The 25,949-nt window shown below is 36.4% G+C and overlaps 1 protein-coding gene across 1 annotated transcript in view; it reads right to left on the bottom strand.

Moving 5' to 3' along the window:
- RYR2 (ryanodine receptor 2) overlaps positions 1-25,949 on the bottom strand; it is a 725,313-nt gene that overhangs the window by 195,271 nt on the left and 504,093 nt on the right. The window contains exons 38-42 of the mRNA XM_035008528.1: positions 14,663-14,768; positions 8,214-8,357; positions 6,243-6,516; positions 1,830-1,944; positions 80-212 (exon numbers count right to left, since the gene is read on the bottom strand). Coding sequence (XP_034864419.1) covers positions 80-212; positions 1,830-1,944; positions 6,243-6,516; positions 8,214-8,357; positions 14,663-14,768 — 772 coding nt within the window. The remainder of the gene's footprint in view (positions 1-79; positions 213-1,829; positions 1,945-6,242; positions 6,517-8,213; positions 8,358-14,662; positions 14,769-25,949) is intronic.

The following is a 25,949-nucleotide window of genomic DNA, read 5'->3' as shown; positions in this document are numbered from 1 at the left end:
TGCATTAAAGTTTAAAATTTAACATAGTATGTATATTCTTTTTATCTTAAAGATTAAATAAAAGCCGTAATTTACTTACCAAGACCAACACTGCTGTTCTCCAATAAATAGCTGAGATGATCAAACATAGCTTTTTGATTCTGCCTACTTATACGACAGAAGTAACAAAGGAAACGGCAACAGTTGGCCACCATCTTGGGAAAAGTGATTTCCTACATAAAGAGCATTTAGTTAGCTGTGAGAGCAAATGGTCTTCAGAAAATTGAGTTCAGAAGTTGAGGTCCAATCACATTGTCAATCCATGTGGGCCCATGTCTGCCAAGTTTCAGATTTATCTAAAGACTTCAAATTGTCTAGACTTCAACTCACCTACTCCTCGAGCCACTGAAAATCAAAGCCAACACTAATTTAGAAACCTCATTACCATCAAGGGGGTGATCTGGAACTAATCCACAGCCCTAAATCTATAGGTGGCATAAACCCGACTTAGCAATCAGGCAGACTCGGTTGTGATTCCTGACTAACACTATGAGCTGTGCTTCCTTAGGAGACTATTTAGTCTCATTGAATCAGTTCTGTAAAAGTGGAATAAAAAGGATAATAATACTTAATTTAGGTAAGAGAGGAAAAGTTCAATGAGACCTTTTGTGAAAAATACCCTATTTCCTCCTTGAAACCATATTAGGGCATTCCTACCATAATTGTTGTTGTTTTTAAGATTCTAGGAGTCACACCTTCCCTGATTTGCACATGATTCATCTGCTACGATGAACACCCTGACCAGAAGGCCTGCATGCTAGACCCCATGAAATACATCTCCCTTAAGCGCCTAATCTTGTTCTAGTATACCCCAGATAATCCCTGGAGTCTCTCCTTAACAGAATATTTTATAAATATCTTTGAGTCTGTTTAACTGGTGAACTGAACATGAGAAATATGAACTGTTCCCTATTTTGAAAAATACATCTTAAAATTTCAAAAAATAGTGCAATATATTTTATAAATCATAGATCATAAAATTATACTGATTCATATGAAATTGTTATATTACTGTATTCACTTGGTCTTGAAGGTTTGAAAGTTTGAAAGGTTTCACTTCATCTTAACTTTGAATCACTTAAAAAATTCACTTTATAGTCTTAGAACAAATACTCCAGGACATCATCTTCAAATTTTGGCCTGGATCAGCAATTTAGCAGAACCAACTGCCATCTAAATCAAGGGGAATGTCTGGGTCTGAAAAACATGTTTGTGTTTTGGACTTTCAATGTGATGGGCATAACTTTATAATTAAAAATTTTAAAAACAGTAAAGTATTAACATTTAAAGTTTCTAACTAACCACTAAATAGGAAAAGTTTAGGAGGCCGCAAATTACACAGCGTAAGAGAGAAATTGTTATCAATATCAAAGGAAAAAATAACTAGTAGCATATCTAATTCTCAATCTATAAGGTTTGCTGTGTTTTGTTTTGTTTTTGCAAAAGGTGTTCTTTAAAAAACAGTCCTCCTGGGGCGCCTGGGTGGCTCAGTTGGTTAAGCGACTGCTTTCGGCTCAGGTCATGATCCTGGAGTCCCGAGATCGAGTCCCGCATCGGGCTCCCTGCTCAGCAGGGAGCCTGCTTCTCCCTCTGACTCTCCCCCTCTCCTGTGCTCTCTCTCTCTCATTCTCTCTGTCTCAAATAAATAAATAAAATCTTTAAAAAAAATAAAAAAAAATAAAAAACAGTCCTCCTAAGAGGATTTAAGAAACCCTCATTAAGAATATGCAGTGTATGTACTCTGGGAGTTACATTCATTGGCATTTTAATAATCAAGGGTTATCCTTTACCTTGGACTCTCCACCTCCAAGGACATTCACCATGACCTCCATCACTGTCTCGTGCATCCCAAGTGCCCTCATGAGATTAGGGTGCTGGTAAAAAACTTTATTATTCATGATATCCCTAGAAAGGACAATATAGGTTTGGGGGGTGAGAAGCACAGAGGGCAGAGGAAAATTTTAAGTAAAAATTTATCTGAGATCCTGATAACTATTTTGGAAATAATTACTGGCATGAACAGAAAAGTAAGCGCAATCATGATGAAAGTTAATAAAAGCAAAAGTTAATAAGCACAACTAATTGAGTTTCCCTCAAAAAATACTGACAGCCTCTCAAAAATAGTATACAAGTTATCTACTCTTTTCAGATACAAGAAATGTACTAAATATGTAAACATTCATCTATATGAAATATATTTTTGGACACTTATCATTCCTAATTTTATGTATATCCAAATCTGTTCATTCTTCTTTAGTGCAGAAATATGAATCACTGTTATACCATGTTCTATGAAAATTCCTATATAAATTATTGATATACAAGTATCTGCTTTTCATGTAGGATACTTTCAGTACTACTTTCAGTATTTGTATGTTTAATAACAGTAGTGTTATTTCTTACTACATTTGTGTTATCTTTCCAGAGAACTGCTTATAAAGGATTTATATTCTCAAAGAGAAACTGAATACACATCAAGTCCAGGTACAAGTAATACAACAAATTAAAGCTGACATTTGATTTGAAAAACCAGCAGCAGATGATACCCAAAATGTTTCATATTATCATTATTTCATTACATGTTATTATGCTATGTATGTAAAGGTATTCCTAAGGATATTAATGCTCAGTAGTCATTAAAAATAAGGAACTCTGCTGATTTTTATTTGAACATAAATCAAATCAATACAGGAAGTTTTTTTTTTCTACAAAACACCTCCTGTCACAGCTCTAACAAGAAAATTTTAGAATGCACAGCCTACAAGAAAACAAGCTTTCCCTGCAGATCTCATCTCCTTAGTTGACTCACCTCTTCATTTGGTCATATGCTAACTTTTAGTTACTCCACGTATATCAAGACAGTGAAACAGGAGAATTCTGTATAATGATTCTCTTCTTCTTTTTTTTAGTTTTAGTTTTTCGCTTTTAATTGAGTTTAGTTTTGCCTTAATGACAAGAGTTTATAGAAAGCACAACTCAAAAAAATGACATGGGGGCCGAGGACTAAAATAGGTCTGATCTATTTTGTGCAAGAACAAATGGAGTAAAGAAAGGCCTCCTTTTCCTTCACATAAGACAGCAACATATTTAGTAGGAGAACCTTCAATTTTCAAACCGCAGTTGTAATCACAGGATTAGTTCTTTCGTTATTTCAAATCCTTTTGTATGACCCAACTTTGGACAATATTGTACTGAAAAAGTCTTGTTTGCCTTTCATTATAGGTAAATTAAGTGGATTTATAATTCTACCACTTGGTAGGCAGGTTGTCATTTATTGAATGTGTCCTTTGAGAAATATTTCTAATACCACAAAAACATAACTTTTTGTTTTATAATCATTTTGAGTTTTATCACTACTGAGTGATTTATGTGTTAACAGCACATACTACTGTTACATGTTCATTTAAGAAGAAAGTGCCCTGTATTTCCTGGAAGGCTTCCTTTCTCATGTGGTTAATGAAGATCATTCATGTGAAGCCCTTTTCAGTTAGACTGAAGTATTAATAGGCAAAAAAAAAAAAAAAAAGATTCACGCTCATACAATTATAAAGACCACCAAATTTGCTTTTGTTTTTTTAAGCTTTTCTGTTCTTTTGTTCTGTTAGTATATTTATTTTTAGTGTGCAATAACAATTTTGGAATATAACCTTCAGGCTTATTTTAATGACGGCAAACACTTGATAGGTCTAAGGGCAATACATAGTATTGTGTTCTGAATGTGTATAAATAATACTATACAAACTGAGTCTTTCTATACTATTATTTTTTACCCACAGGATTATTTTTTAGATCAAAGAAAACAGTGGTTATTCTATTCCATTAGTTTTTTGAAGAACCAACTCTAGGTTTCTTAAAACTTTTTACTGTTTCTTTACATCCTTTTTTATCCATGTCAATAGTTACTTTCATTCTCTTTCTTTCATTCTCTCTTCTTTATCTAATACTTATGTAACTAGATAAGCTTTTTTGGTAGAATATTTGTATTCTATCTTACTTTTCAACATTCTACATTCGATTTCTACATCCTTATGTTTCAGTATTTTTTTCTTGCAGACATCATAAGGCTTAGTTTAAGCTTCTACTGTTCTTCTATTTCTATAATCCCAAACTACGCAAGCTCATGAATGATTCCCAGATTTATGCATATATGTGCCAATAATGCACTCACTAAAACTTCTGCTTCCCATTCTTTCTCTCTGAATTCCACTATCTTTTATCTAACGTGAAGCCTTTAGAAGGTCTTTCAATGGACTGTAAGTAAATATTCTGAAATATCTTTGTTTTGCCATCACTCTTAAAATATGGGATATAAATCCTCATCTCCAATTCTCCATGAAGCACAAGGTCATGGTGTGGCATTCTCAGTTGAGTAACACATTCTAAATTGATGGTTATTTTCCATCAGAATTTGTGAGTGTGGTATTCCATTGAGTAATGATCTCTAGTTTTGCCGTTGAGAATTCCATATACTGTCGGGGGTTTTTTTGTAAGTATTCTGGCTTTTCTTTCAACTTGCTTTGAAAATAGTCTATTCATCACTGGTTTTATGGCAGTTTCATAGCCTATGCAGGTGAAGATGTGGAGCTACCCATGCTTTGGGATAATCTGAATTCATGCTCTTCACTGATTCTGAAAATCTCAAGCCAATAGCTCTTGAAATATTCCCATTCCATAAATCATCTATTCTGTCTTTTCCAGAAATCCTGTTTACTGTAAACTGGACCTTCTTATACTCTCCCTTAGGTCTCATAACTGCTCTTTCGAATTTCCTTATCTTTACCTCTCAGGGCTACAGTACTAAGTAATTTTCTCAGATCTATGATCCAACTCACTAATTTTCTCTTCAGCTTATCCAATTTAATTAATTTACTGTTTTTAAATGTCATTTATTATATTTTTCATTTCTAGAACTCTATTTGGATCTTTTTCAGATCTTCGTGGACTTCTCTCCACATCTTATTTTTGGAGAATTGATTTATTCCTTTGTATTCCTAACCATTTTAAATATAGTAACTTATGTTCTCTTTCTGGCATTGTATTATCCGAAGTTCTTGAAACAGGTGTTCTGACCCCACTATTATTGTATCTGTAGACCCTTGCTTATGGAGGATTTTTCCTTATGTGCTTGGTAATTTTGATTGTAAGCTAACCACTGGTAGTATTTAGTTTTTTCCTGCAAGGTTTCATGGTGACTTAAGTTGAGAAAGTATACCTCCGGGGCCAGCTGTTACATTCTCAGTTTGGGAATCCTTAGACCACATATGAGATATAAACGTTAATCCCCAAATTCACATAGGAAGCACACCTATGGTGTTGAATTGTCAGAAGAATTGCGTTGTTTTCCCCATTCTTTTTTCAAGGCCCAGTGGATATAGACAAAATACCTTATTATTTCCTGCTGGTGAGTGTTGGTCTCCGCATGGATTTTAATGTGTTTTTATTAATCTGTATTTTTACATATGATTGTACATTACTGAAAAATTAATCCTAAAAACCTCTAAAATATGTGCTGCATATCATGGCCACCTTAGCATCTAGTTGTAAAATTAGTCACATTTTGCTGTTGAGCAACTTTCTATTTAGCTTAAAAACATGTCTAGAAAAGCAACAATCTCATTTAATAATCATATACAGAAATACCTCACAAATATGGCAGATTTGGATCCAGCTCACAGCAATAAAGCAAATATTGCAATAATGCAAATCAATAAATTTTTTTGGTTACATATAAAAGTTATGTTTACAATACACTATAGTCTATTAAGAGTGTAATAGTATTATGTTTTAAAAATCAATGTATATACCTAAATTAAAAAATACTTTACTACTAAAAATGCTAACCATCTCCTGAACTTTCAGTGAGTTGTAATCATTGATCACAGGTCACCATAACAATTATGATATAATAACAAATTGGAAATACTGTGAGAATTGCCGTCATTTGACACAGAGAGACACAAAGTGAGCAAACACCATTAAAAAAATGGTGCCAATAGACTTGCTCAATGCAAGGTAGTCACAAACCTTCAATTTGTAAAAACACACTATCTGCGAAGTGCAATAAAGCAAGGCACAATAAAATGAGGCATGCCTGTAATCGAAATAGTGGATTTGTATTAATATACCTACTGTGCAACTACTGGGATAAACACGTAAAAAGAAGACATTTATAAGACAAAGGTTGTAATAGTTAAATAAATTACCCTAATCCACGAATCATAAGCTTCTCTTCTTCTTTGCCCATTCTTACACTCAGCAGAGAACGAATCTGACCAAGAGATGCCAGCAAGTTGATGGTATCCTCCACGGAGACACCATTTATAGTGTAGGTCTTTGGCAGAGCCCGGACCAGACCCCCAATGCCATCATACTGTCGATGGAGCAACACAAACATGGCCCTCACCAATTCGGGGTCTTCAATGACAGACTCTTGTGCCCATCGGACCATGGTCTCAGAAATCAACTGCTGAAGAGTGGCTGCAAAATCATTATGGATTTTTTTTTAAAGGAAAATAGCAAGAGAAGACAAATTAGTTGGGCATTTCAACTGTACCTCTCATAGTCCCAAACTAACATCTATATTTGTACCAGAATTGAAAAGACTAGGGATATTCTTTGAGGAAAATAAACTTCACTTAAACATTTTATATATGTGTCAGTAAAAATGAGTTATGAACATGCAAGGATAAAAATACACAAGCTTTTCCTTAAAAACTCCTCTTATTAAGAAATTTAAGCTGTTCAGAATTACACCTACTTTTTGAAAACTACTGTTGGTAATCCATAGGGCAATCAATAGGAGTTGTCCTAATACTTTTACTCTCATTTTCTTAGTTCCATTATTTTCCTCCCAGATCTGACATCATATATCCTTATAAAGTCAGTCATGGGCATCCAAGGAATTATCTATTTTTCTCTCTCCTCATTTGAGCCATTTGCAAAAGTGATGTCATATAATTATATTTTTACTATAATTTGGATCCTTAATTGTCACTTAAAATGTTTTGATTGTGAAGCTGTATTAAAGCGAAAAACTATTCTATACATAGAAGACTACTTGCAATGTGACATGCAGTGTAGTACACATAAAAGCAACAGAATTTCCAAACCTCCTGAAATAAACAGCAAAATTATGAAAGCTAAGTAGGGTTGAAGTGATCAAGACACAAATAATGAAGTACTAATTCCTAACCCTGGCAGATTTTCAAAAGAAGCTGTTTTACCTGCTTTAATCTACACATTATTTAAGGACAAACAAAAACTACCAATTTTAACCGAATCCAAAATGCAGATAAAATGCCAGTATATTTCCACACACCTCAAAACCATGTTGACATTTTTAACAGGTCAAAATCATAAACCTGATAATAACAAAAAGTGGTTCATAAGAAACCTTGAACTCTCATTTTGAAGAAGACTTGATTCAAATAAATTTGGTTGTGATACTAAAGAATAAATTTAGAGTTCATTGTATGGATGAAAGGTTCCCATTTTAAGTTAGCACCAAAAAAAAAAAAACCACCTAAAATTTTTCATGAGTTCATTTTTCTTCTTTCGTAAAAACTGTTTCTAAACCAGTGCTGCATCATAAAATGAACGGGGACTGAGATGTGAGGTAATAAGTAAGATGGATCTCACCAACCTACTACTTGAACCCCTTCTGGATGAGTGTTGTGTCTGAGACTCATTGGCCCAGTGTCCTTATTTGCAGAGTATCAGCTGTTACTCTTCAGTTAAGTAGGATAAAAATGAACCAGAAATGCACAACGGTTTAGAAAATATCTCAGAACCAAAATGTAGTTACAGATACTACTTAAACTTTAAGAAAAGTTTAACTTGGTACAAGAATATTTGCAAGTCAATAGCACAATAGATAGGAAAGCTAAATTACTCCCTTTGTACTTTCTCTTGATAGTGTCTGATCAAACACCTAAATTTGTAGCCCTCTAGGGAGCCCATCCACCCTTATAAATACTGCTACCTCTCAATCTTTTCCTACAAACAAAGTTTGATGCTGCTGTCTACTTCCGACAGCCACAGGCATCTACTTAAGAATCTGATTCTTGGAAGCTTCCAACTCAGTTTTCTCACTGGCTCATCTAGTCTGATGTTACTTCAAAAGACGAATAAATGTCAGCAGAGTCGCTTTGCCAGTGCCCTTCCATACTGCTTACAGGATTTCTTGGAGTCACTCTCAACTGGTTTTTCAGCTTGTTTCTTCTTCAGGTATGTCACCTTTTCTACAAGGGACAGCAGGCGGCCCCTAATTGTTAAGTCACTGTTTCCATCCAAAGACCCATCTTCATCCAGCTCAATTCCTAGCAACAGAAAAGCAAAGAGAAAGAAGAAAAGAAAAATGCATTTGAAAAAAATATATTTAGGAGAAATAATGCTCTGGTTTTGCAACTTTTCCCATTCATAGCTTAAAGCAACCCTGCCATGTCCAAAACATTTGACAGCATTGAATTAAGCACTCCTGCTCACTAGCACGTGGGTAAAATCCATTCACTGGCCTTTTGTCTTCCTTTCTCTTTTTCTCCTGTTCCGATGGGCCCAGGGCTATTAGTAGCCAAGACAAAATACAAAACTGAGCAGACAGCAAAAAGGTGCTCTTAGGAGTCAAGATCAATTCTGGTATTTGGTCTGACCCTTAGGCTGACCCTGAGGCATGTCTGACTTTAGGGGCTATCTGCCTAGACCTAAAGTTTTACCCTGCAAAAAACCTCCTAGGCTTTCAGCCTCCTCATTTGCCTCTAATAATCACAGTGGCATTTTAATAAATTGAGAGAAGAGAGAGCAGGCATAATTATGCATCCTAATTCAGGGAATGCTTTATGTCTGAAGCAGTAATACTACCATTTCAGAGTGCCCCTTTACTTATAATAGATAATACAACTTTCTGGCACTCGTTTAGTAGCTCTTTATTCATAAGCTGAATTAATACGCAAGGTGATGCTTATATTCTCTTCATTAAAATAAAATAAAAATAATGCAACTGGTGCTACACATCACTTAAGAAATGGCTAGTTCATTTTCTTTCACTGGAACACTTTGTCCACATCACAGCTTAAAGGGAAAAGAACCACAGATTCAGAACATCAAATAAATTCCATTTTAAAAGTTCTTAGAGTAAAAGGAGGGGAAAGCTCCCTTAATAGATTTGGGCTACTGACATAAACTTAATGAAGGATTTCCTTAGGCATTAATTAATTTCAAAAGATACATGCTGCATTTCCTAAGGCAATACTAAAAAGTGCCCCACAACTGGTTTAAATACAGCTATTTGTGATCAATTGTCTTTAGACTAAATCAATCTAACATTCATCTTTCTGCCAAAGCATCTGGTTACATGTCTCCATTCCCCCTTCCTATTCTCTGCCACTGAGGAGAAGAGAGAAAAGAAATAAAATTTTGGTTATCTCCTACTTGGTCTTAAAGCCTTTCTGATATCTCTACCTGTCATGACTTTCCACATAGGGTCAGTTAACCATTTTTGCAATAATAAATATTCTTACATGAACTCCTACCAGGCATCATGTATATTTATGAACCTATTTACATATATATTAACTTTTGTACCAGTATATGTGTATGAAAAATATACATTTGACAACTAAACAATATTATAAAAACAGTTCAAAACAAAAAAAGAAGTTTGACAAGGAATTAGTAACCATTAAAATGAACAAAGAGGAATCCTAGAGTTGAAAAATACAATAGTTGAACAATGCAACTGAGAGTTTCAAAAATAGACTTAACCATGCAGAAGAAAGAATCAACAACTTGAAGAATAGGTCACTGAAAATCATTCACTCTGAAGAAAGCCTGTAAGATTTATGGGACACAATGGAAAGATTCCCACAGTATTCAGGATATGGGAATTCCAGAAGGTGACAAGAAAGAAAAAGGGACAGAAAGTATATTTAAAGTAATAATGGCTGAAAACTTCCCAAACCTGGGGAGAGAAATGGACATGCAGATCGATGGGGCCCCAAAGACCCAAAATGTATTGAACTCGAATAGGGCTACACTGAGACACATTATGATTAAATTGTCAAAAGGCAAAGGCAAAGAAGGAATTTTGAAAAGGAGCAAGAGAAAAGAGAGAAGTTACATAAAAGGGAACACCCATAAGATTATTGGCAGATTTCTCATCAGAAACTTTTCAAGACAGGAGAGAATGGGATCACATATTCAAAATATTGAAAGAAAGTAACTACTCACCAAGAATTCTATACCCAGTCAAGCTGTACTTCAGAAAAGGGAGGGGGGATAGAGACTTTCCCCAACAAACAAAAGCTTCCTCAAAGGTCATTACTACCAGATCTGTCTTACAAGGAATGCTAGAGGAAGTTCTTTGAATGGAAGTCAAAGAATAATAATTAACATTGTAAAAACACAAAAAAGTAGTATAAATCTCATTGGTAATGATAAACATATAATCAAAGTTAGATTCTGCAATATGGTAATAGTGGTGCATAACTCACAACTCTAGTTTAAAATTTTTTTTTTTAATGAATTAAAATAGGTTGTTATAACTTGAAGATATTGTATGTAAACCTTACGGTAACCACAGGGAAAATCTTGTAGTAATTATACAAAAGAACACAATAAAGAAGTCAAAGCATACTCATAACAAATATATCAACACATACATACATGAAATACAGAAGGATATGAAACAAGGAAAAACAGATCTACAAAATAAAACAAAAAAATTAACAAAATAGCAATAGTAAGTCCTTACCTATCAATTACTTTAAGTATAAATGGATAGAATTCTCCAACCAAAAGACACAGAATGGTTGAATAAAAAAACAAGATCTAACCATATGCTGCCCCTAAGAGATTCACATTAGCCTTAAAGACACAAAAAGACTAAGCAAAGAGATGAAAAATGTCATGTCAAGCAAGTGGTAATCAAACAAAACAAAACAACAAGAAAACAGGGGAAGCTATACTTACATCAGACAAAATAGACTTTAAATATGCCAAAAAGAGACAAAGAAGGTCAGTATAAAATGATAAAGGGGTCAATATATCAAGAAGATATAATAATTATAAATATTTTTACACCCAATACTAGAGTACCTAAACATATAAAGCAAAAACTAAAAAAACTAAAAGGGGAAATAAGGAGTAATACAGTAATAATTGGGGGACTTTTGTATCCCACTCTTAACAATGGATAGATCATACAGGAGAGAATCAATAAGGAAAGAGTGGATTTTAACAACATTGTAGACCAAATGGACCTAACAGACATATACAAAAATATTCTATCAAGCGACAGCAGAATAGACATTCTTCTCAAGTGCACATGGAACATTTTCTAGGATAGAATATGTGTTAAGCCATAAAACAACTCTTAGCAAATTCAAGAGGGTTGAAATTATACCAGTAATCTCTGACCACAATGGCGTGAAACTAGAAATCAATGACAAGGGGGAAAACTGGAAAATTCATGAACACAGAGAAATTAAACAACACTCTCTTTAACAACCAATGAATCCAAGAAGAAATTTAAGGGGAAATAAAAGAAAGAATTTACTGAGACAAACAAAACTGGAAATACAACATACCAGAATTAATGGGTGCAGCTAAAGCACTTCTAAGAGGGAAGTTCATAGCAATAAATGCCTACATGAAGAAGAAAGATCTCAAATAAACGACCTAACTCTACACCTTAAGGAACTAGAAAAAGAAGAACTAACAGAGCCTGAAGGTAGTAGAAGAAAGATTAGAGCAGAAATTATTGAAATAGAAATCAAAAAACCATAGAAAAGATTAACCAAACTAAGTCCCTGAAAAAAATAAAAAATAAAATTGACAAACCCTTAGCTATCCTAGCCAAAGGGAATAAAGACAGCACTCAAATCAACATTATAAATGAAAAAGGAGACATTATAAGTGAAAAAATTAAAAAGATACCCCAGAAATTCAAAGACCTGTAAAACAGTACTATGAACATTATCAGTGAACCAAGTGGACAAGCTAGAAGAAATGGAAACATTCTTAGAAACATACAACTTACCAAGGAAGAAATGGAAAATCTGAATAGGCCCATTAATCGTAAGGAGAGTACATCAGTAATCAAAACCTCACAATGAAGCAAAGCTTTACTGGTGAATTTTACTAAACATTTAAAGAATTACACCAATTCTTCTCAAACTCTTCCAAAAAAAACGAAAGAGGAGGAAACACTCTCAAAATCACCTTACTAGGACAGCATTATCCTGATACCAAAAATGCAAAAGGACACTACCAGAAAAGAAAATCACAGGCCACTATACCTGATGAACACAGATGCAAATTTTCTCAATAAAATACCAGCAAACTGAATTCAACAGCATATTAAAAGGATCATTTATCATGATCAAGCGAGATTTATCACTGGGATGCTAGGATGGTCCAACATATGCAAGACAATCAATGTGACACACCACAATAACAGAATGAATGAAAAGAATCATATGATCACCATATGATCATCTCACTAGGCACTAGAAGTAAAATGGTCTCTATCTGCAGGCAACATGATTTTATACATAGAAAATCCTAAAGACTCAACCAAAAAAACTGTGAAACCTAATCAATGAATCCAATAAACTTGCAAGACATGAAATTAACATACAACAATATAAAGTGTTTTAATAAACTAAAATGAAATTTCTGAAAAAGAAATTAAGAAATCAATCTCATTTACAATAGCATCAAGAAAAATAAAATTCTTAGGAATAAGTTTAATGAAGGAGGTGAGAGATCTCTATCTTAAAAATTACAAAAGATTGGTGAAAAGAAAAGAAGAGGATACAAATACATGGAAAGGCATCTTAAAATGGTAATATTATCAAAAGCTATCTATAGATTCAATGCAATCCCTATCAAGATTCCAATGGCATTTTTTATAGAAGTAGGAAAAAAACCTTCCCCAAATTTATATGAAATCACAAAATCTCCCTAATAGCCAAAGAAATCCTGAGAAAGAAGAATAAAGCAAGAAGTATCACACTTCCTGGTTTCAAGCTAAGCTATTAAAGCTATAGTCATCAAACAGCATGGTACTGACATAAAAATGGACAAAGAGATAAATGGAAAAGAATTGAGAGCCCAGAAATAAACCCAAGCATGTATGGTCTACTAAGAGTTGACAAGGGAGCCAAGAATACCCAACGGAGAAAAGGTAGTCTTCAATAAACAGGGCTGGGATAATTGGATATTCACATTTAAAAGAATGAAACTGGACCATATCTTAACCACTCATAAAAATTAACTAGAAATAGAGGAAAGACTTAAATGTATGACCTGATATCATGAAACTCCTAGAAAAAAATGTAAAAATAAAGCTCCTTGATATGGATTTTGGTAATAATTTTTTGGATATGACACCTAAACTACAAGTAACAATAGCAAAAATAAACGTATGGGACTACATCAAACTAAACAGTTTCCATAAAAACCAAAAGAAACCACTAACAAAGTGAAAAGACAAGCTACAGAATGGGAAAAAAATGTATGTAAGCTATATATCTGATAAGGAATTAATATCCAAAACATATAAAGGGCTCCTATAACTCAAAAGCAAAAAACAAACAAAACAGTATAGAGGATCCTCAAAAAATTTTAAAAATAGAGGTGCTGGGGTGGCTCAGTTGTTAAGTGTCTGCCTTCGGCTCAGGTCATGATCCCAGGATCCTGGGATCGAGCACCGCATCAGGCTCCCTGCTCAGCGGGGAACCTGCTTCTCCCTCTCCCACTCCCCCTGCTTGTATTCCCTCTCTCAGTGTCTCTCTCTGTCAAATAAATAAATAAAATCTAAAAAAAAATTTAAAAATAGAATTACCATATGATCCAGTAATTCACTTCTGGGAATATATCCAAAGGAAATGAAAACACTTACTTGAAAAAAGTATCCGCACCGCCATGTTCACAGCAGCATTATTTACGATAGCCAAGATATGGAAACAACTTAAGTGTCCATCGACAAATGAATGGATAAAGAAGTTGTGGTATATATATACAATGGAATATTATTTAGCCAAAAAACAAGGAAATCCAACCATCTGTGACAACATGGGCAGAACTTGAAGGCATTATGCTAAGAGAAGTCAGACAGAGAAAAGAGAAATACCGTGTGATCTCACTTATATGTGGAAACTAAAAACAAGAAACTCAGAGAAAAAGAGATCATACTTGTTATTAGAAGTGGGGAGTAGGGAGAGAGGAATTCAAGGAAAGTGGTCAAAAGTTACAAACTTTAAATAAGTACTAGGGATGCAACACACAGCATGATGAGTGTAGCTAACACTGCTATACAATATACAGGAAAGTTCTTTTTCAGAGGGTAAATCCTAAGAGTATTTGTCATAAGGAAAAACAAATTTGCCTTTATTTGTTCTTTCTTTTCTTTTTATTGCATCTATATAAGAAGATGGATGTTAGCCAAACCTATTATGGTAATCATTTCAAAATGTAGGTAAATAAAACAATCACAAAGTACATCCTAAACTTATACAGTGGTATATGTCAATTATTTCTTAATACAATTATTTCTCAATAAATAAACAAGTAAATAAATAAATATATAACACATTTAATAAGAGTTAAGTCAAGAAGACTTTACCACAATGTGTCATCAAATCTTCATGAAAATCTAAGAGTTGGTCACGGATTTCTTCAGGACATGGACATTCACTTTTGTCATCCTTAAAATTGAGAAGCATATTGATCTGAAAGTTTGGAAAAACAAAGAGTACAAGAGAAAAAGAACAGTGAATTCAGGAATGACAGCAAAAAAATCATATTTTTGAGTATTGAGTTCAAACCTTTGAGTATTCATAAATTGATGCCCAACATATGAAAAATCATTATCACTCAATACAACGAATACCAAAAAATAAATAAAACTATTCAAAGCTTAGCTTGCTGCAAAACAGTCACATAATTTGCTTCCTTTTTCTCAATTCCAGAGTATCTTAGACCCTTGCATGCTTAGTGTTCTTACATCAACTAAAATCTAAATATTTTTTTAAAAATATTTTATTATGCTTCTCCTAGATTTCCATTTTTTTCTTGCTAATTTCTAAACTTCATGGAGTATTTTATTTTATTTATTTTTTTAAGATTTTATTTATTTATTTGACAGAGAGAGAGAGCGAGAACAGGAACACAAGCAGGGGGAGGGGGAGAAGGAGAAGCAGGCTTCCTGCCGAGCAGGGAGCCCAATGTGGGACTCGATCCCAGGACCCTGGGATCATGACCTGAGCCGAAGGCAGATGCTTAACGACTGAGCCACCCAGGCGCCCTTCATGGAGCATTTTAAAGAATACCTTTTGAGAAGGATATACAGCAAAGATGAAGAAAAATCCAAATAGAAAATATAATGGATAGCTATGGTTTTAGTAACATTAATGGTTCAATTAAATAAACTTCGAGAAACTATCCTCCATTTGTTTTAGCTTTAGACACAAAAATACTACATTTATGAATGAAGAAAAGAATGTTGCTGTTTCATAATTTCCTCAGAGGAAACAATTTTAAGTTTGCTTTTTAGAGTTTTTTACGTGAGATTCTTGTTTAACTTTTATTTTATGATAACTACATGCATATGCTATAAGGTATAATCAGAGATACCATATACCCTTTACCCAATTCCCCCTGGGAATGGTAACATCTTACAAAACAGCAGTAAAATATCACAGTCAGAACCCCAACACTGATAGTCAAAACAGAACAATTTCATCACCTGAAGGATCATTCTGCTACCCCTTTATAATCACATCCACTACCCTCCTGCCTGCTCCTCATCCCTTACTCCTGTGAATCTCTAATCTGTTGTCCATTTCTGTATTGTCATTTCAAGACTGTTACATAAATGAAATCATACAATATATGCATGCATACATTCCCATCTGATCCTTTTGATGTCTGCAGGGTCTGTAGTGATACCTCATTTCATTCCTGATATTGGTAATTTGTGGCTTCTCTCTTTCTGTTAGCCTTTTCAGCAGTTTGTAGATTTTATTGATATTTTTAAATGACCAGTTTTTAGATTCCTTTTTTCCCCAATTGTCCTGTTTTCAGTTTCATTGATTTCTGCTTTTACCAATATTATTGCCTTCCTTCTACTTGCTTTGGGTTTATTTTACTCTTCTTTTTCTAAATGCTTGTGATGGAAGCTTAGATTACTGATTTGTTTTTTTCTCTTTAAATGTAAATATTTATTGTCATAAATTATCCTCTCAGCACGGCTTTAGCTGTTCCCACAAATTTTAACCTGTGATATTTTCATTTTCTTTCAGTTCAATGTATTTTTAAATTTCCCCTGAGACTTCCACCATGAGTTATTTAAAATTGTGCTCTTAAGTTCCCTAGTATTGGGAAATTGTCCTATTATCTTTCTTTTATTGATTTCTAAGTTGAACTCCATTGTGGTCAGAAAAAAGATTCTGTATGAAAAAAATCCAATGCTTTTAAATCTGTTTAGGTTGTTTTATGGCTCAGGATATAGTCCATCATTGAGAATATTTCATGGGAACTTCGGGAAAAAAAAAATGTATTATGTTCTTGGGTGGAGTGTTCTACAAATATCCAAAGATCCTGTTAGGTAGTGATAGGGTTGTGTTTTCCTATAATTTTGCTGACTTTTGTCTAGCTATTCTATCAATTCTTGACAGAGGGGTGTTGAAGTCTCCAACTATAATTGTGTATTTATTTCTTCTTTCAGTCCTAAGTGTGCAGACTTCACATATTTTTCAGCTCTATTATTTAGTACATGTACATCTGTCTTCTTGGTGAGTTGCTCTTTTATCACTGTATAATGTTCTTGTCCGCTTCGGATAATCTCTTTGTTCTGATATACACTTATTTTAATTTTTTGTAATATATCTTTTTTCACAGATTTCAAGGGATACATACACCCAGATGTTTATAGCAGCATTATCAACATTAGCCAGACTATGGAGACAGCTCAAATGTCCACCAACTGATGAGTGGATAAAGAAGATGTGGTATATATGTACAATGGAATTCACTCAGCCATAAAAAAGAATGAAGTCTTGTCTTTTGCAATGACATGGATGGAGCTAGGGTATATTATGCTAAGTGAAATAAGTCAGTACCATATGGTATCACTCATATGTGGAATTTAAGAAAGACAGATGAACATATGGGAAGGGAGAAAAGAAAAAAAGGAGAGTGAAACAAGCCAAAGAGACTTTTTTTTTTTTTAATTTTATTATGTTATGTTAGTCACCATAAAACACAACATTGGTTTTTGATGTGCTGATCCACAATCCATTGTTTTTGTATAACACCCAGTGTTCCATGCAGTGTGTGCCCTCCTTAATACCCATCACCGGGCTAATCAATCCCCCCCTCCCCCCTCCCCTATAAAACCCTGTTTGTCTCTCAGAGTCCATAGTCTCTCATGGTTCATTTCTCCCTCCAATTCCCCCTCCGTCATTTTTCCCTTCCTTCTCCTACTGTCCTCCATGCTATTCCTTATGTTCTACAAATAAGTGAAACCATATGATAATTGACTTTCTCTGCTTGACTTATTTCACTTAGCAAAATCTCCTCCAGTCCCATCCATGTTGATGTAAAAGTTGGGTATTCATCCTTTTTGATGGCTGAGTAATATTCCATTGTATATATGGACCACATCTTCTTTATCCATTCATCTGTTGAAGGGCATCTCGGCTCTTTCCACAGTTTGGCTAATATGGACATTGCTGCTATGAACATTGGGGTGCATATGGCCCTTCTCTTCACTACATCTGAGTCTTTGGGGTAAATACCCAGAAATGCAATTGCTGGGTCATAGGGTAGCTCTATTTTTAAATTTTTGAGGACCCTCCACACTGTTTTCCAAAGTGGCTGTACCAACTTGCATTCCCACCAACAGTGTAAGAGGGTTCCCCTTTCTCCACAACCTCTCCAACATTTCTTGTTTCTTTCCCTGTCCATTTTTGCCATTCTGACTGGTGTAAGGTGGTATATCAGTGTGGTTTTGATTTGGATTTCCCTGATGGCTAATGATGATGAACATTTTTTCATGTGTCTGTTAGCCATTTGTATGTCTTCTTCAGAGAAGTGTCTTTTCATAACTTCTGCCCAATTTTGACTTGATTATTTGTTTTTTGGGTGTTGAGTTTGAGAAGTTCTTTACAGATCTTGGATGCCAGCCCTTTATCTGTAGTGTCATTTGCAAATATCTTCTCCCATGCTGTGGGTTGCCTCTTTGTTCTGTTGACTGTTTCCTTTGTTGTGCAGAAGCTTTTTATCTTGATGAAGTCCCAAAAGTTCATTTTTGCTCTTGTTTCACTAGCTTTTGGAGATGTATCTTGAAAGAAGTTTCTGTGGGCGATGTCAAAGAGGTTACAGCCTATGTTCTTTTCTAGGATTTTGATGGATTCCTGTCTCACATTGAGGTCTTTCATCCCCTTTGAATTTATCTTTGTGAATGGTGTTAGAGAATGGTCGAGTTTCATTCTTCTGCATGTGGCTGTCCAATTTTCCCAGCACCATTTGTTGAAGAGACTGTCTTTTTTCCATTGCATGTTTTTTCCTGCTTTGTCAAAGATTATTTGACCATAGAGTTGAGGGTCCATATCTGGCTTCTCTATTCTGTTCCATTGGTCTGTATGTCTGTTTTTGTGCCAGTACCATGCTGTCTTGGGGATTACAGCTTTGTATATAGCTTGAAATTGGGCAATGTGATGCCCCCAGCTTTGTTTTTCTTTTTCAACAGTCCTTGGCGATTCAGGGTCTTTTCTGATTCCATGCAAATTTTAGGATTGTTTGTTCCAGCACTTTGAAAAATGTCATTGGAATTTTGAACGGGATGGCATTGAAGGTATAGATAGCTCTGGGTAGCATAGACATTTTAACAATCTTTATTCTGCCGATCCATGAGCATGGAATATTTTTCCATCTTTTTGTGTCATCTTCAATTTCTTTCATGAGTGTTCTGTACTTCCTAGAGTATAGACTCTCTACCTCTTTGGTTAGGTTTATTCCGAGGTATCTTACGGTTTTTGGTGCTATTGTAAATAGAATCATTTCTCTAATTTTCTTTCTACAGTTGCGTTGTTAGTGTATAAGAAAGCAAACGATTTCTGTGCATTGATTTTGTATCCTGCCACATTACTGAATTGCTAGATGAGTTCTAGTAATTTGGGAGTGGAGTCTTTTGGGTTTTCCACATAAAGTATCATGTCGTCTGCGAAAAGAGAGAGTTTGACTTCTTCTTTGCCAATTTGAATACCTTTTATTTCTTTTTGTTGTCTGATTGCTGTTGCTAGGACTTCTAGTACTATGTTGAACAGCAGTGGCAAGAGTGGGCATCCTTGACGTGTTCCTGATCTTAAGGGAAAGGCTCTCAGCTTTTCCCCATTGAGGATGATATTCGCTGTGGGTTTTTCATAGATGGATTTTATGAACTTGAGGAATGTTCCCTCTATCCCTATATTCTGGAGAGTTTTAATCAGGAAAGGATGTTGTATTTTGTCAAACGCTTTTTCTGCATCAATTGAGAGGACCATATGGTTCTTCTCCCTCCTTTTATTAATGTGTTCTATCACATTGATTGATTTGCGAATGCTGAAACACCCTTGCATCCTGGGGATAAATCCCACTTGGTCGTGGTGGATGATCCTTTCAATGTATTGTTGGATTCTATTAGCTAGGATTTTGTTGAGGATTTTGGAATCCATATTCATCAGGGATATCGGTCTGAAATTCTCCTTTGGATGGGGTCTTTGCCTGGTTTGGGGATTAAGGTAATGCTGGCCTCGTAGAATGAGTTTGGAAGTTTTCCTTTGCTTTCTATTTTTTGAAACAGCTTCAGTAGGATAGGTATTATTTCTTCTTTGAATGTTTGGTAGAATTCCCCAGGGAATCCATCAGGTCCTGGACTCCCGTTTTTTGGGAGGTTTTTGATCACTGCTTCAATCTCGTTACTGGTTATTGGCCTATTCAGGTTGTCAATTTCTTCCTGTCTCAGTCTTGGCAGCTTTAGGTTTCCAGGAAGGCCTCCATTTCATCCAGATTGCTCAGTTTGTTGGCATATAGTTGTTGATAATAATTTCTAATAATTGTTTCTATTTCCTTGGTGTTAGTCGTGATCTCTCCCCTTTCATTCATAAGTTTATTAATTTGGGTTCTTTCTCTTTTCTTTTGGATAGGTCTGGCCAGTGGTTTATCGATTTTATTAATTCTTTCAAAGAACCAGCTTCTAGTTTTGTTGATCTGATCTACTGTGTTTCCGGTTTCTCATTCATTGATTTCTGCTCTAATTTTAATTATTTCTCTTCTAATGCGTGGCTTAGGTATCATTTGTTGCTTTTTCTCTAGTTCTTTAAGGTGTAGAGTTAGTTGGTGAATTTGGGATTTTTCTATTTTTTTGAGTGAGGCTTGGATGGCTATGTATCTCCCTCTTAGGACCGCCTTTGCAGTATCCCATAGGTTTTGGACCAATGTTTTCATTCTCATTGATTTGCATGAATTATTTAAGTTCTTCTTTGATTTCCTGGTTGACCCAAACATTCTTGAGCAGAGTGGTCTTACCTTCCAAGTGTTTGAATTTCTGCCAAATTTTTTCTTGTGATTGAGTTCCACTTTTAGAGCATTGTGGTCTGAGAATATGCAGGGAATAATCTCAATCTTTTGGTATCGGTTGAGACCTGATTTGTGACCCAGTATGTGGTCTATTCTGGACAAAGTTCCACGTGAGCTCGAGAAGAATGAGTATTCTGTTGTTTTAGGGTGGAATGTTCTGTAAATATCTATGAGGTCCATCCGGTCCAGTGTATCATTCAAAGCTCTTGTTTCCTTGTTGATTTTCTGCTCAGATGATCTGTCCATTGCTCAGAGTGGAGTATTGAGGTCTCCTACAATTAACGTATTGTTATCAATATGACTCTTTATTTTGGTTAACAGTTGGCTTATACAGATGGCTGCTCCCATGTTGGGGGCATAGATATTTACAATTGTTAGATCTTCTTGTTGGATAGACCCTTTAAGAATGATATAGTGTCCTTCTGTGTCTCTAATTACAGACTTTAGTTTAAAATCTAATTTGTCTGATATAAGAATTGCTACCCCAACTTTCTTTTGAGGTCCGCTGGCAGGGAAGATGGATCTCCACCCCTTCACTTTCAGTCTGGATGTATCTTTAGGTTCAAAATGAGTCTCTTGTAGACAGCATATAGATGGGTCCTGTCTTTTTATCCAATCTGCAACCCTGTGCCGTTTTATGGGAGCATTTAGGCCATTCACATTGAGAGTGATTATTGAAAGATATGAATTAATTATCATCACGTTGCCCGTGAAGACGTTGTTTTTATAGATTGTCCCTGTAAATTTCTGTTGTAGATCACTCTTGGGGTCTTTCTCCTTTTATAGAATGCCCCTTAATATTTCTTGCAGGGCTGGCTTAGTGGTCACATATTCTTTCAGTTTCTGCTGGTCATGGAAGCTCTGCATCTCTCCATCCATTCTAAATGAAAGCCTTGCCAGATAAAGTATTCTTGGCTGCATGTTCTTCTCATTTAGTATGCTGAATATGTCTTGCCAGGCCTTTCCGGCTTGCCAGGTCTCTGTGGATAGGTCTGACGTTATTCTGATGTTCCTCCCTCTGTACGTAAGGAATCTCTTCCCCCAACTGCCCTTAAGATGGTTTCCTTGGTTCTAAGATTTGCAAGTTTTACTATTACATGCTGGGGTGTTGGCCTGTTTTCCTTGATCTTGGGAGGGGTTCTCTCTGCCTCTAGGACGTGAATGTTTGTTTCATTCCCCAGATTAGGGAAGTTCTCAGCTACGATTTGCTCAAATACATCTTCTAGTCCTCTCTCTCTCTCCACTCGCTCCGGGATTCCAATTATTCTGACATTGGAACGCTTCATGGTGTCACTTATTTCTCTGATTCTATTTTCATGGATTCTGAGTTGTTTTTCCCTGGCCTCCTCTTTTCCCTTTTTATCTATTATATTGTCTTCCAGGTCGCTTATTCTCTCTTCTGCCTCAGTTACCCTAGCTGTTAGATTATCTAGATTGGATTGGATCTCATTGATAGCATTTTTAGGTTCTGCCAATTCAGCTTTCATTTCTGCCCTTAGAGACTCTATGTTGCCATTAATTGATTTCTCCATTCTAGCCATTGTCTTCACAATTGCTAGCCTGAATTCCACCTCTGATATCTTGGTTATATCTGCATCCATTTGTAAATCTGCAGCATAAGTCATGATCTCTGAGTCTTTTCTATTTTGGGGGTTCCTCCTCCTAGTCATTCTGTTGATGGGTGTTTGAGGGAATGTATAGAGTCCAAATTATTGACCAGAACCCAAGCAAGATGCACCTGTTTTCTTGGGACCTTAGGGCTGCTGGCCTCTTGTTTTCCCAGCCTGTCTTCTGGGGAAGGGGCCTGCCACGCTGTTACTCAGGCAACCCTGTTGGGGCGGAGTTGCCCTGCACCCCTGTGGTGGGGGATGGGCTCAGCAGGAATCAGTTTTGGGGGCTTTTGTTCTCCGGCGGCTTTCCCTGGTGGCTTTCCACGTCTCTTCCACGAGTCAGAGCAGAAGAGACCGTTTCCAACCCTCTGCCTCAGAGCAGAGAGACCACAGTCTGTTCTTCAGTGAGCTCTCCAGGCCACACCATCTCCATTTCTGTCCATGCTGCTATAAACTGCATCGTCCTGGGTTGTGCACCCCTCCGCAGTGCCCCCAGTCCTGCTTCCAGGTCAGGGCACGTCTCTGCCCTTTGTGCTTCTAAAACTGCCAGCCGCTCCCAGTTCACCCGCGTGACCCCGCAGCTCCAGTTTTCCGCCCCAAGGGCTGCCCTAAAGTCCCTTCCCCGCAGCTACCAGTCTGCGAGTCTGTGCCTTGTCTCCAGCTGTCGCTCACCAGCGGTGTAGGATCCCCACGGCCAGGCACCCTCCCGCTGCCGTTTATCCTCCGATATCTGTCCGTGGAATCACGGCTCCCCGCTTTGTACCTCAAAACCAACGCCTGCGATATTCTGTTTGTAGAGATCCAGATCTTCTTACATCTCAGGCTGGTTTCATGGGTGCTCAGAGTGGTCTGTTAGATATCCAGCTCAATTCCGGGGACCAGTTGAAATAGGGTCCCCTACTCCTCCGCCATATTTCCTTCCCCCTGCCATAAGAGACTTTTAATGACACAGAACAAACTGAGGGTTGGTGGAGGGAGGTGGGTAGGGGATTGGCTAGATGGGTGATGGGTATTAAGGACAGCACTTCTGATGAGCACTGGGTGTTATATGTAAGTGATGAGTCACTGAATTCTACTCCAGAAACCAATTTTGCACTGTATGTTAATTACCTAAAATTTATATATATCTATCTATATCTATGTCTCTATCTACATATCTACATCTCCATAGACATAGATATAGATAGATAGATATCTTTTTTCATCCTTTCACTTCAACCTATGTACATCATTCTATTTGATGTGAGTTTCTCCTAGAAACATCTTATCATAGAAATATCTCATAGAAACCTAGCAGCATATGGTCAGGCCAAGTTTTAAAATCCACTCTGCCAATGTCTGTCTTTTAATTAGTGTATTTAGATTATTTATATTCATGACTTTATTGATTTGCTATGACGTAAGCCTGTAATTTTACACATTTTTTGTCTGTTCTGCTTCATTTTCCCCAACTTGCTATGGGTTCCTTGAACTATTTTTAGGATCTCATTTTGAGTTATCCCTGGTATTTTTTTAGTGTATCTCTATGTATAGCTTTTTAAGTGGTTGCTCTGGATATTACATTATACATACATAATTCATCACAGACTACTGACATCAATATCTTATCAGTTTGAGTGAAGCACAGAAAATTCACCTCCCTTTATACCCCTATCCTCATTTATTTAAAATATAAATATCTTGGGGTGCCTGGGTGGCTCAGTCAGTTAAGCATCCAACTCCTGGTTTCAGCTTGGGTGATGATCTCATCTCAGGGTCATGAGACCCAGCCCCACAACAGGCTCTAGGCTCAGCACAGATTCTACTTGTCCTTCTCCCTTTGCCCCCCCGCCAACCTTGCTCTCTCTCTCCAAAATAAACAGATGAATAAAATCTTTTTAAAAAATTAGAAAATAAAATATAGTCTTAATGATTTCCTACATATTTAGAACACATTAGACAGCTTTACCATTTTTGCTTCAACCATCAAATATAACTTAGAAAACTCAAAATGAAAAGGAAAATGCATTGTATTTATCCATGCTTTAACACCTTCCATAGTTCTTTCTTCATTCCAGATTTTCACAGTTCTCTTCTACTGTCATTTTTCTGTTTCAAGGACTTTGTTTAGGATTCCTTCGGGGTTGATCTGCTGTAGTCCAATTCTCAGTGTTTTCCTTCATTGGAGACTGTCTTGATCTCCCCTGCATTCCCGAAGGACGTTTTCACTGCCTATAGAATTCTGGGTTTTCAGTTTTTTTCCAGTTGAAAACCGGTGTGCCTCTTCCATCTCGCTTCCATGTTTTCTGACCTGAAATCACAGTCACTCACATGTTGCTTTTCCCTCTCTAGGTGTCATTTCTTTCTCACTGCTTTCAAGATTTTCTTCTGTGTCTTTAGTTTTCAGAGGTTTGATGATGATGTGTCTTGGTTTAGATTTCTTTGGGTATCTGGTTTATTCAGCTTCTTGAGTCTCTTTCTTGATATCTTTTGCCAAACTTGAAATTTTTTTTTTTTTTTAGATTTTATTTATTTATTTGATAGAGAGAGGCACAGCGAGAGAGGGAACACAAGCAGGGGGAGTGGGAGAGGGAGAAGCAGGCTTCCCGCCGAGCAGGGAGCCTGATGTGGGGCTCGATCCCAGGACCCTGAGATCATGACCTGAGCCGAAGGCAGACGCTTAACGACTGAGCCACCCAGGCACCCCAGCCAAACTTGAAATGTTTTAACCATTATTGTTCTAAGGTTTTTGTTTTTGTTTTTGTTTTAGATTTTATTTATTTATTTGACACAGAGAGAGAGAGAAAGCACAAGTAGGCAGGGGGAGAGGGAGAAGCAGGCTCTCCACTGAGCAGGGAGCCCGATGTGGGGCTTGATCCCAGGACTCTGGGATCACGACCTGAGCCGAAGGCAGCCGCTCAACAGACTGAGCCACCCAGGCGCCCCCTAAGGTTTTTTGTTTGTTTGTTTGTTTGTTTTTTAGTTCCCCTTCTTTCTCCTATCTCTGGGACTCTAATGTCACAAATGTTAGATCTTTTGTTATATTTGCAGGTTCCTGGGGCTTTTTCTTTTTCTGTTTTTCAGAATGGGTAATTCTTTTTTTATTTTTAAAGATCGGTTATTTATTTATTTATTTATTTATTTATTTTATTTTATTTATTTATTTTTTTTTACTGGAGAGAGAGAGAGTGCGCACGCAGGAGCAGGGAGGAGGCAGAGGGAAAGGGAAAGACAGAATCTCAAGCAGACTCCCAGCTCATCACAGAGCCTGACATGGGGCTTAATCTCACGACCCTGAAATCATGACCTGAGCCAAAATCAAAAGTCGGACACTAGGGCGCCTGGGTGGCTCAGTTGGTTAAGCGACTGCCTTCAGCTCAGGTCATGATCCTGGAGTCCTGGGATCGAGTCCCGCTTCGGGCTCCCTGCTCGGCAGGGAGTCTGCTTCTCCCTCTGACCCTATCCCCTCTCATGCTGTTTCTCTCTCTCTCTCTCAAACAAATAAATGAATAAAATCTTTAAAAAAAAAAAAAAAAAAAAGTCAGACACTTAACAGACTGAGCCACCCAGACATCCCTGAACTGGGTAATTCTTGTTGTTCTCTCTTCAGTTCAGTGATTCTTTTCTCTTTCTCCTTCCTTCTGCTGCTAAGTCCATTCACTGAAGGTTTCTTTATTCTGGTTATTTTTCAGTTCTAAAATT

Source organism: Mirounga leonina, unplaced genomic scaffold, assembly GCF_011800145.1.
Source record: "Mirounga leonina isolate KUSES-001 unplaced genomic scaffold, KU_Mleo_1.0 Mir_152, whole genome shotgun sequence".
In the NCBI taxonomy this organism is placed as follows: Eukaryota; Metazoa; Chordata; class Mammalia; order Carnivora; family Phocidae; genus Mirounga; species Mirounga leonina.
This window is presented reverse-complemented; position numbering and strand designations above follow the sequence as displayed.